Source organism: Hippopotamus amphibius, chromosome 13 (assembly GCF_030028045.1).
Source record: "Hippopotamus amphibius kiboko isolate mHipAmp2 chromosome 13, mHipAmp2.hap2, whole genome shotgun sequence".
Lineage (NCBI taxonomy): Eukaryota > Metazoa > Chordata > Mammalia > Artiodactyla > Hippopotamidae > Hippopotamus > Hippopotamus amphibius.
Genome location: NC_080198.1, coordinates 96,866,255 through 96,881,297, shown reverse-complemented (window position 1 = coordinate 96,881,297; position 15,043 = coordinate 96,866,255). Strand labels below are relative to the sequence as shown.

Here is a 15,043-nt window from a genome sequence, read left to right as displayed (position 1 = left end):
TAAGCAGACAAAATGGTAGATGATATAAGAAAATAAAAAGCCACCTACCCTTAAGCGGATCATGCTCTGCTCTCATAATATCAATGAGGGAATTTTCCAGAGAGTGCATATTCAAGCTGTCATACATTCTACTTCGATCCTAGAAGAGAAGAAAGAAAGAATATAATCGATGCAATTTTTTCAAAAAGTGATGATTAAATACTATCTAAATCTTCTTACATAAAGTAGGACATCTGACTAATATAATATTATGAGTCAGTATGCATCCCAAGACAACACCAATAACTAAGGATCTCATGAGCTACAGCATCTCTTGTACTGGAAGATGATATATTTCATACGTTTATCTCCAAAAGCACATATCAAAAGCAATCTTATTTCATAGGCAGTATTAACACAGTACAGTAAAATAATTTCCATTGTTATCATTCTCAACTTATAAATGATTTCTGAAATGTGATACACACAGAAAGCATTTTTAGTTGTTATTTAACTTTTAAACTTTTCACATACATGTATGAATTCAGACACTGGGCACTTGAGAAATAAAATATTTGAGGTAAAAGGGCTTAATTCCATAATGCACCATACTTTAAACATCTATCAAACACTGTATGTTAATAGTCAGAATTTCATAACAATGAATGCATAAACATCTTGAACAGTAAAAATCAAAAGCATGAAATACCACGATCAGAACAAAGACTAGTATCTAGAATACTTAAATTTAAATCTTGCTCTCTGAAATCCTCACATATTGGCCTCTGTATTTCTAAATCTATCCTCCCATCTACCCACGTCTGCAAAAAAGGAAGGTGGGGAGAAAAGGGGGAAAGCATTCTCACTGCAGCAAGTTTCCTATATCATCAAGTCTCAAAGTCTTGTGTGTAGTTGGAAGTTTTCTCTGCTGAATGTTAAATCTCTTAACTTGCTTACTAGAAGGAATCTGATTCTTTAATGCTCATGAATATATACTGTATTCTGCTCAATATACACTCAATATACTTGAACAAATATATACAGGGAACCACCACAGCAAGCCCTGGCCTGTGCCCCCCAAATCACCAGCCAGTCTATCCCCAAAATATGCCAGTGCTAACCCCCACCCATTTAGGTATGTGCATGTATATGTGCTTGTGCAGTGTACGTAAATGAAGGAGAGGCAGGGCAGGCCATTTAAAAAAATGATTAACATAAAAAAGGAAAGGGAAGAACCAGAAAAGTGGAAAAAAAGTCTCCACAGAAATCAGAATGAGGCACTTCTTAACCTGGGTCCTTGAGCTTCAAGAAGGACCATGAAATCTGTGAGAGTGTATATAATGTTCTGTACACATGCATGTACATGTTTTTTTTTTTCTGAAAAGAAGGTTTATGCCTTTCATTAGTTTTCCAAAGGAGTCCACAATCCAGAGAAGATCCAGAATCAGTCTTTTAGAAAGCTGAGGAAAAACATAAGAAGCTTTCCTGAGAACATGTTGAGTTTTTATTCTACTTTGATGTTTAAATTAGGGTTGTGAGCTTTTTAAAGCTGGGGGTGGGGGGGGGTGGGCAGGATCACTACTGTAGACTAAACAAGTTGCTGTCAAAGAATTTGAAAGTGTACACAGGGACTGGAAAGAATGCTAGACCTGGAGGATCTTACTGGAGCTTTTTTATCACTAATTACCGACATTAGTACCCTTACTTATTTTCACTTAAAGCCTCCTGAGATATAAACACCCACCAGTAATAGGTGTTCACTAGAACAATGATCTTGATTGGTGAGGGAGGCACAGAGAATCACTCAGCTATCACAGTGGTTCTCAAACTTGAGTATGCTTCAGAGACACCCGGAAGGCTTACCAAACACACAGGCTGCTGGGACTCATCAACAGTCTGATGCAATAGGCTGGAGTGGCCCCTGAGACTCTGTATTCCCAGTAAGTACCCAGGTGATACTGAGACTACTGGTCCAAAGACCATACTTTCAGAAGCACTGAGCTTCTTAACCTGAAGCTACTAAACCTTTTAGGCTCTGTTTCATCTTCTAGAAAATAAAATAATCATGTCAAATTAGCCGACGCCTAAAGTCCACTTTTAAAAATAACAGAAATAATACAAAAGCAAAAGACTCAAAGTAGTATATAATAAATAAAACTGGAATAAGAGAAGGGCAAAAATGACATACAGTTTCAGTAATCTATCCAAATATGTCCATCTTTGTGTTTCCACTGTACTTGTTCATAACTAGTTTGCTGGTTTTCCTGCCTCTGCCACTAAACTTCTAAGTTAATTATGGGTAGGGACCTTCTAATTATGGAATATAGCTAGTTCTCAAATGTTTGTTGAATGAATAGTACTTTATCTTTACCAGTACAAGTTTGCAAAAATGCTTAAGTTTAGCTCAGTGAGGGCAAAGACTGCACTTTTAAATGGTAATTATAAAGGACGATAAAGCCTTCTCAGAATCCTCCATGGGATAGGTACTTAAAAGGTAAGTAACTATACTGAGACAAGTATCAGATATTAATGTGACCTTGCTATCAACTTGAATTTCTAGCCACACAACGAAAGATTAAGTACTACTATATTCAAAGCTCCAAAATGTATTTAAAATAGAATTTAAAAAGTAAACTGTCATGACAAAAATTGTTCATGTAATTAAGCAAAAAAACCTCAAAAGGTATGCTGTATCATACAGGTTCTAAGATGGACTATATTCAAGATACTTTATATTCTCTTTATCTTAAATTCTTGCAAAGAAAGTGTGCTATGGCTCAGGGCTATCTTCTCAGGCTGATGTTTTCTGAACAGAATCAAACCATGCCCTGTCTTTAAGTCAACCTATGAGCTTAATTAAGGGTGACTAGTAATACCACCCAAAGATATTTCCCACACAACATTTTTTTGGTCACCCACTACCTCCATTCCAAGGAGTATACTCTTGCTTTATAGCACAGCAAAATTAATGTATAATTCTACACAACTGTCAATGGACTGTGGACAATATTTAAGGTATGAGGAGAAAATATGTAAGCAAGCTATTCAATAAATATCAGTGACCACTATATGTCAACTCTGACAACTCTTACTCAAAAAAAAAAACTTGCATGTATGAGGGTGAGTCAAAAATTATCCACACTCTGGCTGTAGAATTTATTTTAATTAACTTTTAGAAAAGACAAATACGTCATTTTCTGACATAATCTCCTTGCTTTTCAATACACTTTGTCCATCTGCCAACAAGCTTTCATATTCCCTCATTAAAAAATGTTTTAGGCTGAGCTATGAACCACAAATGCACCACTGTCTTCACTCCTTCATCAGAAGTGAATCTTTGTCCTCGTAGGGCTGCTTTCAAGGGACCAAACAGGTGAAAGTCTGATGGAGCAAGATTAGGACTATAGGGAAGATGCTTTAACACCTCAAAATGAAGTTTTTGCAGAGTGTCCACAGTGTGGGCAGAAGTGTGAAGACATGCACACTGTCAGACCTCAAAAAGTGAATCACTGCATGCTGCTCTTCTTTTGTGCAAATCACAAGTGGGGCATGCATTTCTGCTCCCACCACAGTTACAAATGAACTGATGTAACACGTTCACACCTGCACAGCAGGGACTGAGGAGACAGTAGCCTTGAATGGAAAGCACTGATAAGACAGTGTGGCCAACAGAAGTTTTAATAGAACCAGAGTGCAGATAATTTTTGACTCACCTTCGTATTAATAGCTTTAGCTGTAATGCCTACATCCAACTGAAATAGTGAGATGCCCACTGATAAGGTCCCTTATTTTCCTTTGCATATCAAGTCTCTCATCATGAAACAAACTCCTACTTTAGCAAAGAAAACAGCACAGCTATTTTAAAACTGGTAACTTCAGTTATACTTTATTAAGCATCAGCTGCATCCCACATGATTTTTAAGTCACCAAACACAAAATAGCCTTGAGCAGGCAAAGAGCTCATGACATCTCAAAGTCACTTTCTGGATAATCAAACCTAGGGGTTCATGTTAAAAAAAAAATACAGATAATTCCATTAAGTAAATTGTGGGAATTAAAATATGACTTCTGAAAAACAACAAAAACAGAAATAAATCTGATTATAAGATTCATGCATTCTTCTGAAATAGGGATATTAGAAAAAACTGTGTTTACACAAACTGTCTTTGGTTCAAAAACTAAATGGAAATCCTGAAACCATTTTAAAGTAACCATAAACGCACCATTACTGATTATCATTAAAAAATATGGAAAACTGTAGCAGTGTAACTTACATTTATTACTGCATGGCTATAAGATATTTCACAAAAGTAAGAATCTTCATCAGGAAAAGTTTACCCAAATCTACTTCAAGTATGAAAGCTATGTGGCAAAGAATCAACTAAATGGGCTCTCAGAAATTGAGATTACAGTATCCCCCAACAATGATCAGGCAAAACTTAGAACATGATGGTGGAAAAACTGTAATTTCATATATTCTAATATTTTATTATTTTCTTAAACCCAGAAATGTGCCACAAAGACTTCTGGAAGCAACAATGAAGTCCTAGAAAGACTGAAAAACACAGAAAAAACAAAGTCATCCTAATTTTTAAAAAGATGACCTGAGAAAGATTATAAATGCTGGAAAATAACTAATGCAGTCAACAATGATATTAAAATACAACAAAAGGAACGTGAACTTAATTAAAAGGGAATTTTTTTTACAGAATGTTATATTTTTGCTTTGACATATTCAAAACCCTGTTTTATATCAAAAGAAGTGGTTAAGTAGAAGCTTTTCCTTCTGACAGTGACGTATGCTTCCTAAAAAGAAGGAGGTGGATTACAGGAAAGCCCTGCATCATCAAATTTAGAGTTATAGCAGATGCTTGGGCATAGATTTTTCTGCACAAGTAGAAACACCAACTTTTGTCTTATTTCTGCGTTTAGTTCTCCAATTTTTCCTTTAAAATCAAAAAGCAAATTTGTACTAATATTATGTTCAATTTTGATACTGATTACATTCTACTACTGCACTATGGAAACAGCAGATGGTATGCTGCCCTGCCTCACTACACAACGCTCTCCCAACCTCATTCTCTCCCACACCGTGCTCTAGTTCCACACAGATAGCCCTTACTCATCCAACTGGACTGTCACCTTCTCAAAGGCAACGAACAGTATTTCCCCCCCGCATATATCCCAAGGGTAATGAAAGCACTACCACTTATACAATGAATATACATATCTCGACCTTCCTTTGCTATTCTGATCCTCAGCAAAGTGCTAGAACAGTGATTTTGAAAAAAAATTAAAAAAAAAATTTTTAAAGCCCAAAATGGCCAAAGCTAATCTAGTATCTGTAAAGATTAAATAAAATGGAAAGGTAAGCAGAAAATATTTGGTGTAAGAATGTAGCAAGTACAATTACAGAACTGAACACAGGATACGAAATAAAAAAGGATCAATTACTTAAGCATGTATAAAAGATCCCATTCTGTCTTGTTTTCAGTAGGTGTGATCGTTTGACAAATACCAATGTCCCTATAATTCATCTAGTTTAAAAAAATCACAATTTAAGGAATGTTTTATTAAATGAAAAATTGGACTTGGTCTTGTTTTTTGTAAAAGGTGAATAAAATAATATATTTTTGTGAGTGGTCCCCATATTATTATTCATCATGTTATCATAATAGCCTGGATATTAAAGATTAGTAGAAAATATCTTCAATTAGTTCAAGGTAGTTTATGTGACACGCTCAGGAACTGCAGGCAGAACTTCTGTAAGGCCAAAAGTCTAGAGCTGAATATGCAGATAATTCCCCAGCTAGAGAACAGGGCAACACTCACAGGCTTCACCGGCTATATTACAGTTTTAAAGGCACGATGTTACTTTGTTTACAGAAAACTGATATGCCATATATAAACTTCTAAGTAACAACCTTCAGCTGCTAGTATATTTACTCTTGATTTAAAATATTCAAGCACTAATGAATAAATATACTGTAGCTTTATTAGCTACCTGAAAATTCAATTTTCAGGAAATTTAGAATTCATACTTATGAGTATCACTTCTTGCAAGAGTAACTAGCTAACAGCATTTTAAAGAAAAGTAATTCTTTGCCTTAAAGAAATTAATCAAAATATCTAACATGCATTTTAAAGTCAGAAATGTGTATAATGACTTACATTTGGTTTTAAAAAGTTTTAAATTTAAAGCTTTTCCATAAAAAGTAGGCTATTTTAAATAGGAAATGGCAATCTGAAAATTTTTACATACAAGTGATATAAAACAACCTACAAAACTACAAAATCTTTCCCATTTACTAAATTTAATTACATGTCCAGCTCTTGGTATATAGAAGGCCAGGTATAAGAATTAAGACTTTAGTTCTAGAATTTAGTGTATTTTAGGCCTAAGTCAATTTGAGACCAAAAGAAATTTAAAAAGTTAAATGTTTTTCAATAATGTATTTGTTAACTAAAATGTATTAGTATTAAAATGTTGCATACAATGAAAAAATATCAGGAACGAAAATGATCTCCCCAGATATTTAAGCATCTAAGTATTTTCTATAATTTTAACTCTGCCAAATAGGGAGGAACTATCCAAGTGTTTAATATACCAATTGTAGTTTGTAGCTGCTGCTGTATTTCTAAGAACCTCAATTTCAAATACCTCAACCTTTTATGGAAAGATAGAAACACAGAACAAATTTTATAATAAGTACTCTTAGGGTACTCAAAGGAGACAACAACATTGCTTTTAAAACCAGGTGGGAGGTCATAAAAGATACCTCCACTGCCTGGAACCAATTCCTATTGCTTCCTCCCTGATAAACCATGACTCCTGTATTCTAAAAATAAGGGAGGAGGGAGCAGGAAGCAGGGAGCAAAAGAAGTGGCCAGAATACATGAAAGAACGCGTAAGAGCTGGCTAAAAAGGCCTTCCATGATCTAGTTCAAGGTCTTCCTTTTATAGATAAGGAAACTATGACCCCAAGAGATGAAAGCCCACAAACTGTGTCATCCAGTGTCACAAAGATTGTGAGAGGAAGAATAAGAAGATTCAGGTTTCAGACCTCCTTTCCTTCAATTCAGTTCACTTTCCACTACCTTTTTCTTCACCAACTCATCCTGTGGCAGCCCCGGGGGCACCTCTGCAGAGCCCAGTTTGAAAATTTCCCTTTCGTTATCAACTCTAGGTACTCTAGCATTATTCTACCAACTGAAGCCATCTTAATCACCTAATTTCTCAACCCCTGCCCCCCACCCCCATGGACTCTCATGGCAGCTAATCTGTCTTCTTTCCTCCATAAATATATATCCCTCTCACATATCCTCTTGCTTCTTCCTGCACAACCTCTTCGAATAATTATGTCCTTTCCTGTCTAAAAACATGTCCCTTGCCACCTTCAAAATAATGAGTATAATTTTCCTCTTCTAACATACCGTCTCTTAGGCATTTATATATTTAATTTGAACACCATAAAAGTGCTACCATAAAAATGTCACTAATATGGCCTAACTGAGCCAGAGTAGAGAAGAGAGTAGAAATAGATGGATAACATTACAACATTAACAAGATAATAAATTACAAATTACATGAGATAAGCACTTATTTCTAAGTGGAGACCCTGGCAGGACTGCTTTGGTAAATAATTTGGACTTGTTTAAAACTAGTGCTGATGGTTGATTACTGAAGTTACTGCCAACCTGCCAGGTTAGAATGCTATTTACAAATGTAATAATAATCTGTGTTTACAGTCCTTACTGGTAAAATCATTTCATGTTGATAAAGTAACTAAGAATAACAGAGCTCCATTCAGTGGACTCCCACAATGTCAGGTCTATGCTCATTCAAACTTGGGCTCTGCAGGAAAGAATCCTCTTACGTGAGGACTGAGTGTTCTGTTTGTCCTGTAATAAGTCTCATCACCTGGTACCCAGTATGCATTCAAATTTCATCTGTAGGAAGAGGGACAGCATTTTGTAACCACAAAGGACTTGAAGGTAATTGGATTAAGACTGACTCTCAGCTTTTTGACTCAGAGTTTTTCCATAGGAAACTGATTATTTGGAAGAAGATAGTATACAATAGCAGTAACAAAATTTAGAATAGAGAAATACTATAAAGTTTTTTATAAAGGTAAAAAAGTTTGCCAAAAGAGTTTACAAAACATTTATGAAATGTAAGATTGGATGTTAAGTAAACATATGATTTTATACCTAACTGCAAATGATTCTGAAAAGAGATAAAATGTGTTCAGTTTGACTGATGTTTAAAGTCAGGTGCTCTTGGGTATATGACTCCTTTTTCCAAAAATAAATTATGTTTAGGAAATATAAAATATTTATGAATTACTTTTAAATTTAAAAATGAAGCATTATATATTAAGTAGTTTAAGTGACCCTTTAAAAATTGCTTTAACACTCTGACATATGCTTAAATAGGTATAATTGGAAAGTAAGTAATAAATCCTACTCATAATACAAATACTAAACTCCTAGCCAAAATCCTGAAAAATATACACTGTGCAGCCTACCTGGTCTATTCTGGATGTTCCGGCTGCAGTGCACCAACTATCTTGGAGTGAATCTGAGCCCCAAGCTGGCAACTGCAAACTAGATCTCACCTTCAATAGCATAGAAGTTTTCATCAGAAATAAGCAGTTCTCTTCCCCATACCCACCCACAAAGAAAAGAAAAAAAAGGAAGAATGAAACAAAACAAAACAAAACAAGGTTCTATCTTGTATCTCTGTTCCATCCTCTAACAGTTTTAAGGGAAAAATATCTCACCTTAAATAGTCATAAGGGGACTTTATTAACTTATCAACAAAATATTAAAAGCCCTGAAAAAAATGTCTCATCATGATAATAGTAGGCCACATTTAGAAAAAAACAGTCACTGAACCAACAAGCAAATTTTCATTCAATGTAAAAAGCCCTAATATTATTTTGCCATGATCACAGCTGTATTAACTACATTTGAATATACATACAGCTAATCTTAGTCAAATCTATGCACAATTATGAAACATTTTAGTTTAGCTACACTGGAGGAGAAACTCATTTTGGTGGCCTATTAAAGATTAATGAATTAAGGCATTCTTAAGGAGCTGCCAATTAAAAGCTTCAATATGAATTTAAGAAATACAGCAGGGTTTTCTATACTTTATGAAGCTTACTAGATTTTAGAGATTTTTTTTTTGTATAGATATTTTATCCTTTAATAATTAATTTATATGCTTAAAAATCAGAGCTTTCTTTTTTCTACTCTGTTAATTTACCACACTATTACTACTGCCACCACCCAATTTCCTATTTTGAAAGATTAACATTAGAAATAAGGCCATTTACATACCATTCTTACCTGTAAGGGTAAGAGTGTATTACTATTGTTGTCTGTTCTGAATACATTATCTTCAATCCAAGATTTTGGAGTCAGTGATGGAGTAGAGCGAGTAAATTTCGGTGGTGCTATGACATTACCAGAAAACGGTTTCTTCAATGGAGATATCTGATTCATAGTTCCCGGAATTCCCATGTTTCCAGTTCTACGATGATCTCTGCCATGCATTGCTCCCCACGACATACTTCCAGTGCCCCAGCCACTGCTTTGATGGTTGCTCCAAGGAGATTGTTTCAGAAGAGGCTGGGGAAAATACATCTATTTAAATTATAGGCATTTAAAGAGTTTATAATTCAAATTCAAATTTAGGCCTGAGCTAAGAATTTATACAATCTTAAAAAAAATGAAATATATAAAGGCAACAGGATATATCGTAACCAGTTTACCAAAAGTAATAGGCTTGAGATCTTGCTTATGAAAACTTATTCATTTAATGCTAGGTGAGTTTTCATACTCTTGTCTACTATAAAGTATAATGAATCAAGCAGATATTTTATGACAATTACTATAAGAGAACCATGCGATTACTTTTCTTCCCCCCTTCGGAGAGAACTGTATACATGACAGATATGAAGAAAAAAAAATAAACACTTTAAAATTGAAATCAACTTTGAAGATCCTTAAAGGTATAACCTACATATGCTATGATCTTAAAGCAACCATCTTCTGCTAAGTACAGAACTAGAAATACGGTCTTAATTAAAATATACCAATCATATGAGTGAAATATTTAGATTTTAGGTTTCCAAAACAAGCTGTACCATTGCAAAAGGGAATAATAACATTCGGTGTTATTCTATTGCATGGATTAAAAATGCTTTTGGGGATAGTGAAAATATAGGAAATATGTCTTTTTTTTTGCACTGTTTATCCAACTTTTAAGATATTTTATTCCAGTTTTAATAGTTTCTTTTAAATTTTTGTAGTTTTTATTTCACTTAATTATCCATGAACTGTTAAACAATTATCTGATATTACCCATAGGTGGATATACTGAGATAAACAACTATAAACTTTGATTATTCTAGCAAAGATCTTAATAAAAGTCTCCATTAACTCCATTCATTTTCAAAAGTAAAGTATGTTCCAAACTAGAACGAAAGGCACAAAAAGTTAAGACATCAAAGAATGAAAAATTCACCAAGAGGCTACAACTGTAGATTTTGAAAGGTATTAATTACTATCAATTTTACTGTCAATAAGCTTATAATTTAATAATTTTTTTGTGCTAACATTTAGCCAAAGGGAGTATGGGTCATACACTTACTATTAAGTTACTGTAAGTCAAACACTTAAAATTAAACCTGCCTTTTTTTTTTTTTTTTTGGTAAACCTGGTCTATAGTAGCTATTAAAAAATTTTTAATGCTATTACAATCATGAATATATACTACCCTCTCCCCCTCAACATAGTTCAAAAGCATAGCTAAGAGAGCATGGACAAATCATTCTATTCTTGAGGGCCTTACTTTCCTCACCGATACAATGTTCAAAGTTCTCTTCCAGTGACCTAAAATTCCATGTAACAGCTGTGACCTCTTACACTACAATCTGAGGCCCATCTTTTGACAAAAAACAGATTATAGTTAAATATGGATCTTGGTATATGGTCTTCTAATGATATACCATGGCCTTAAGACACAAAAATACTTATAGACGACTTTCTGTGGCAAGTTTGCAGTAAAAAAACGAAGACCCTGACACCCAAAAGATAGTTACTCAAGATTATGCAAATCGTGAAAAGTGGAATACTATTTCAAAATTACCTACTTTCATTCCTTATAGGCCACATTCTCCTTTCCCAGAAAGAAACCAGTGATTCAACAAAAACTGTTAATTATTATCCTGGTTAATGTAAATAAACTATTAACTATTACTTTGGTTAATTTAGATAGTATTCACCTTTTAAAAAGATTAATTCTTGAAAACTTTAACTGGTCAGTGGAAAAAGTTATGAGTAAGTAAGCAGTGGTTAAGGTCCAATTTTGCTTCTCTCTCAACCTTTAATCACGAAATTGGCCTTAGACAGAATGATCACTACAATAAATGCTGACTAGATCAAAAAACAACAACAAAATACTCTTTCAATGTCAGTAAACCAACCCAGCGGTCACTCAAACGTTGTTCTGAGAGGATAAGAAAACAGACCTTGACTCGGAAAGGACCCGGATGAATAAAAAAACCTGCCCGCTGTGATTTCATAATTGCATTACCCACTGAAAAGGCACACACCCTATCATGTAGGAGAAGGTTAAGACCACACACAAAAAAGAAAAGAAAAGAAAAAAAAAAGTGAAAGTTCTCTTTAAGGCAACACACAAATCACAGACTCGTTTAGTTTTAAAACCTACAAAATAGCACGCAAACATTAGAAAGCACGGAAAGTAAAACCATCTCTGAGCATCTCGGTCTTAACCAGCTGACAGCTCGGAGGACCGACCCACGCCAGCAGGCAGGTGGGCAGCAGGGGCGCGGCCGGGCCGCTCCTCGCCGACCCAGGTCCCGGCAGGTTGTGCGGGCGGCCACCGCCTCGCCCTCGGCAGCTCTCGCCGGCCAATTAAGAATGAAGCAAACTCGAAAGGAAAACAGCCTCTCCGCCCGTCCCCTCATTGGACGACGGCGAAGGGTCACGGGCTGCCCACACGCACCGTCTCCGGGAGTCATCCTCCTCCTTCCCCAGTTCGCTGCCCACGGCCGCTCCCCCGCCGGCCCCGCGTCCCCGACGCCCGGTCCTCCGACCCCCGAACCCCGGCCGCCTCGCCGCGTCTGCCGGGCTCGGGGAAGCCGGACGGCCGCCCGCCAGGCCAGGGGGCGCCGACGGGGCCCCGGGGTCGCCCGCTACGAGGGACGGGCGGGCCGTCGCGCCCGCCCGCCCCCCGCCCCGGCCCCGGCCCCGGCCCCCGGGCTTCCGAGGGGGCTCCCGGCTGGGGCCCCTTCCAGCCGGACCCGCCTCCGGAGGCCCCCAGCCCACGGTGGCCACAGCCCTCCCGCTCCTCCGGGGGCCGGTGTCCCGAGCCTCGTCACCCCCTTCCGCTCGCCGGGCCCCGCTCAGTCGGGCGACGGGTCCTCGCCGCGGCTCCCCGGGGCCGCTCGGGGCAGAGCCCGCTCTCCGGCCGCCCCCGCCTGCGCTCTTCCCGGCCCCGCGGCGTAGCCGGGCCGCCGCCCGCCGTACCTGGTGGTGGTTGTAGGAGTTCCTCTGCTGCAGGAAGGCGGCAGCCGCCGCCTGGTGCTGCTGCTGGAGCTGCGGGCTGACGGGGGACCTCCGGCTCTGCGGCTGCTGCGGCGCCGCGGGCGGCGGGGGCTGCTGCTGAGGTAAATTCATGGCGGGCGGCGGCGGCGGGGGCACGGCGGCCGCCGAGAAGGGGCCCCCGAAGCCGCCGCCGCCGCCGCCGCCGCCACCCGCCGGCACGCTGAGTCCCGCGCAGCCGTGCGGGGACACCGGCGAGAAGCTCGGGAAGAAGGCCGGGTTCATGGACGACGGCAGCCCGGGGTAGAAGCCGTTCTCCGAGTCGGGGCTGGGCGGCGGCATGGCGCTGAGCGAGCCGCCGCCGCCGCCCGTGGTGGCGGCCGACGAGCCCGGTTGCGGCGGCTGCGGCTGCGGCGGCTGCTGGGGCGGAGGCGGCGGCGGCTGCTGGGGAGGCTGGGGCTGGGGCGGCGGCGACGCGGTCTGCACCGACCAGGGGGTGCCGAAGCCGGGCAGCGGAGGCGGCGATGCGGAGCCGCCTCCCCCTCCGCCTCCGGGGGGTCCCCCGCCCCCGCCGCCGCCGCCCGGGTGCGGAAGGTCCGGGCTCTGCAGGCTGCTGAAGGCGCCCGCGCCGAGCGCCCCGCCGGGCAGGAGGTTACTGGGACTGTTGAGCAGAGGGTGGTTGGGGGACTCCATGGAGCCCGGCGCGGGATTCACCGGCGGCGTCGAGGGGGCCAAGCCCGCATTGGGGGGCTCGGCGGCGCTGCCCTCGCCCGCGGCCGGGGTCTTGCGAGGGCTGCCCGCGCCTCCGTGGCGGCGCCGCGGGGCTGCGGGCGGCGAAGGCTGGAGCTGCGGGAGCGGGGGCAGGTCGGCCGGGCGTTGCTGCGGGGCGAAGTCCTGCGGCGGGAGGTGCTGCGGGTGCGGGAGGCTGAACTGCTGCTGTGGCGGCGGCTGCTGCTGCTGCTGCTGGCGCTGGGCGAGCTGCGCCGGCTGGAGAAGCTGGCCGGGCGGCGGCGGGCTGAACCGGCCGGGGCAGTGGAGCGGTGGCGGCGGCTTCGAGTCCGGAGGGTGGGGAAGGCGGGGAGGGCTGAACTCTTTCCTCTTCTGGCTGCTCAGCTGCTGCTGCTGCCGCTTACTGAAGTCCTGCGGGGAGGAGGTGCGGCAGCAGCAGCAGCAGGAGGAGGCGGAGGAGGAGGAGGGGTGGTGCAGACTCGGTTTGAAGTCCTGGGAGGGGAGGAGGTGGGTCACACCCGCGTTCGTGCCGCCGCCGGGGTGGTGGTTGGGGAGTTTCTCCGTGGCCGCCGCCCCCGAGAGCGGCCGCGCCGGCTGCTGTGTCAGCCCCAGCAGCAGCTCATCCTGCATGGTCTGCTGATGCGCCGGGAACGGGGAGGAAGAGGAAGCGGTGGCGGCCGAGCTGTCCGCGCCGCCGCAGCCGAGGGGGGTAGAGAAGGGGGAGGCGGCCTCCGAGAAGCCGGTGACAGGCAACGGCGGCGGCGAGAGCGGGCCGAAGGGCGTGGCGGAGGGCAGCGGGGCGGCGGCCGCGGCGGGCCCCGCGGCGTGGGGACGGTGCGCCCCGCCGCTGAGCAGGGACCCGGGGCTGCCGCTTCGGAGCGGGGCGGTCTGCAGCACCCCAAACCCGAAGTCCCTCATCTATCAGGCCCGCGGCGGCGGGGGGAGGCGCGCCCCGTCCGCTGCCCCGCCTGAGAAGCCGCCGGATCTGGGGCGGCGCGGCCGTGGTGGAAGGAGGGGGAGTCAGTGAGAGAGGGACACCGTGACTGAGCCAGGGGCACGGACTTCGGCCCCGCCACCCCTCGCGGCGACCGCCGCCACCTCCCGAGACCGGCTCGGGCGCCGCCGCCGCCGTCGCCGCCGCCGCCGCCGCCCCGGCCGCTTAAGAACCCCGGAACGTGCGTCAGCGCCACCTCACAATCGCGCCGCCCCCCCGCGGTGCGTCCTGGCACGCGCGGGCTCGAGGCCGCGGCGCCCCGACCGCCCCGCCCCTTATTAATATGCAGACCCGGCCGGGGCGCGCGCGCTCCCGGGAGGGCGGGGGCGCGCGGGCGCGAGCGGCGCGTCCCCTCGGGCTTCCCCCGCGCCCGCGGAAAGGAGAGGCCGGTTGGGGCCGCGGGCGGCGCGCGCGCACGCGGGCGAGCACGCGCGGGAGGCGCGGACGGTTCCTGGGCAACCGCCCCTCCCGGCGCGGGGTCCTCACGGAGCCTGCCGTCGGCGGCGCGCGCCGGCCGCCCCCCCACACCAGCGCCGTCGCCCTCGGGGCCCCGCCTCCTTCCCGTCACCGCCGCCCGGCCGTCGGGCACAGGAGCCCCGGCCGCCGGGACAGGGGCTACCCGAGGCGGCGCCGGCCCGCGGGGTAAACGGGGGCCGGTTGGGGTCCCTCCGCGTCGGCGGCCGCGCGTGGCCCGCAGCGCGAGGGGGCGGGGCCCCGGCCCCACCTGGGCCCCGGCTCGCAGCCCTCCCCGTCGCCCTA

General features: G+C 43.9%; 1 protein-coding gene across 11 annotated transcripts in view; it reads right to left on the bottom strand.

Annotated features, from left to right (window-relative positions):
• CPEB2 (cytoplasmic polyadenylation element binding protein 2) overlaps positions 1-14,413 on the bottom strand; it is a 64,655-nt gene extending 50,242 nt beyond the window's left edge. For 3 of the 11 annotated variants that reach the window (XM_057706101.1, XM_057706103.1, XM_057706105.1), the window contains exons 1-4: positions 12,547-14,413; positions 9,328-9,618; positions 8,508-8,597; positions 49-139 (exon numbers count right to left, since the gene is read on the bottom strand). In XM_057706101.1, the coding sequence (XP_057562084.1) occupies positions 49-139; positions 8,508-8,597; positions 9,328-9,618; positions 12,547-14,208 (2,134 nt within the window). In that variant the 5' untranslated portion in view covers positions 14,209-14,413. Of the gene's footprint in view, positions 1-48; positions 140-8,507; positions 8,598-9,327; positions 9,619-12,546 lie in introns of those variants that run through there. The other 8 variants (XM_057706107.1, XM_057706109.1, XM_057706111.1 and 5 more) reach the window with 4 other exon arrangements.
• Between the last annotated feature and the right edge of the window lie 630 nt (positions 14,414-15,043).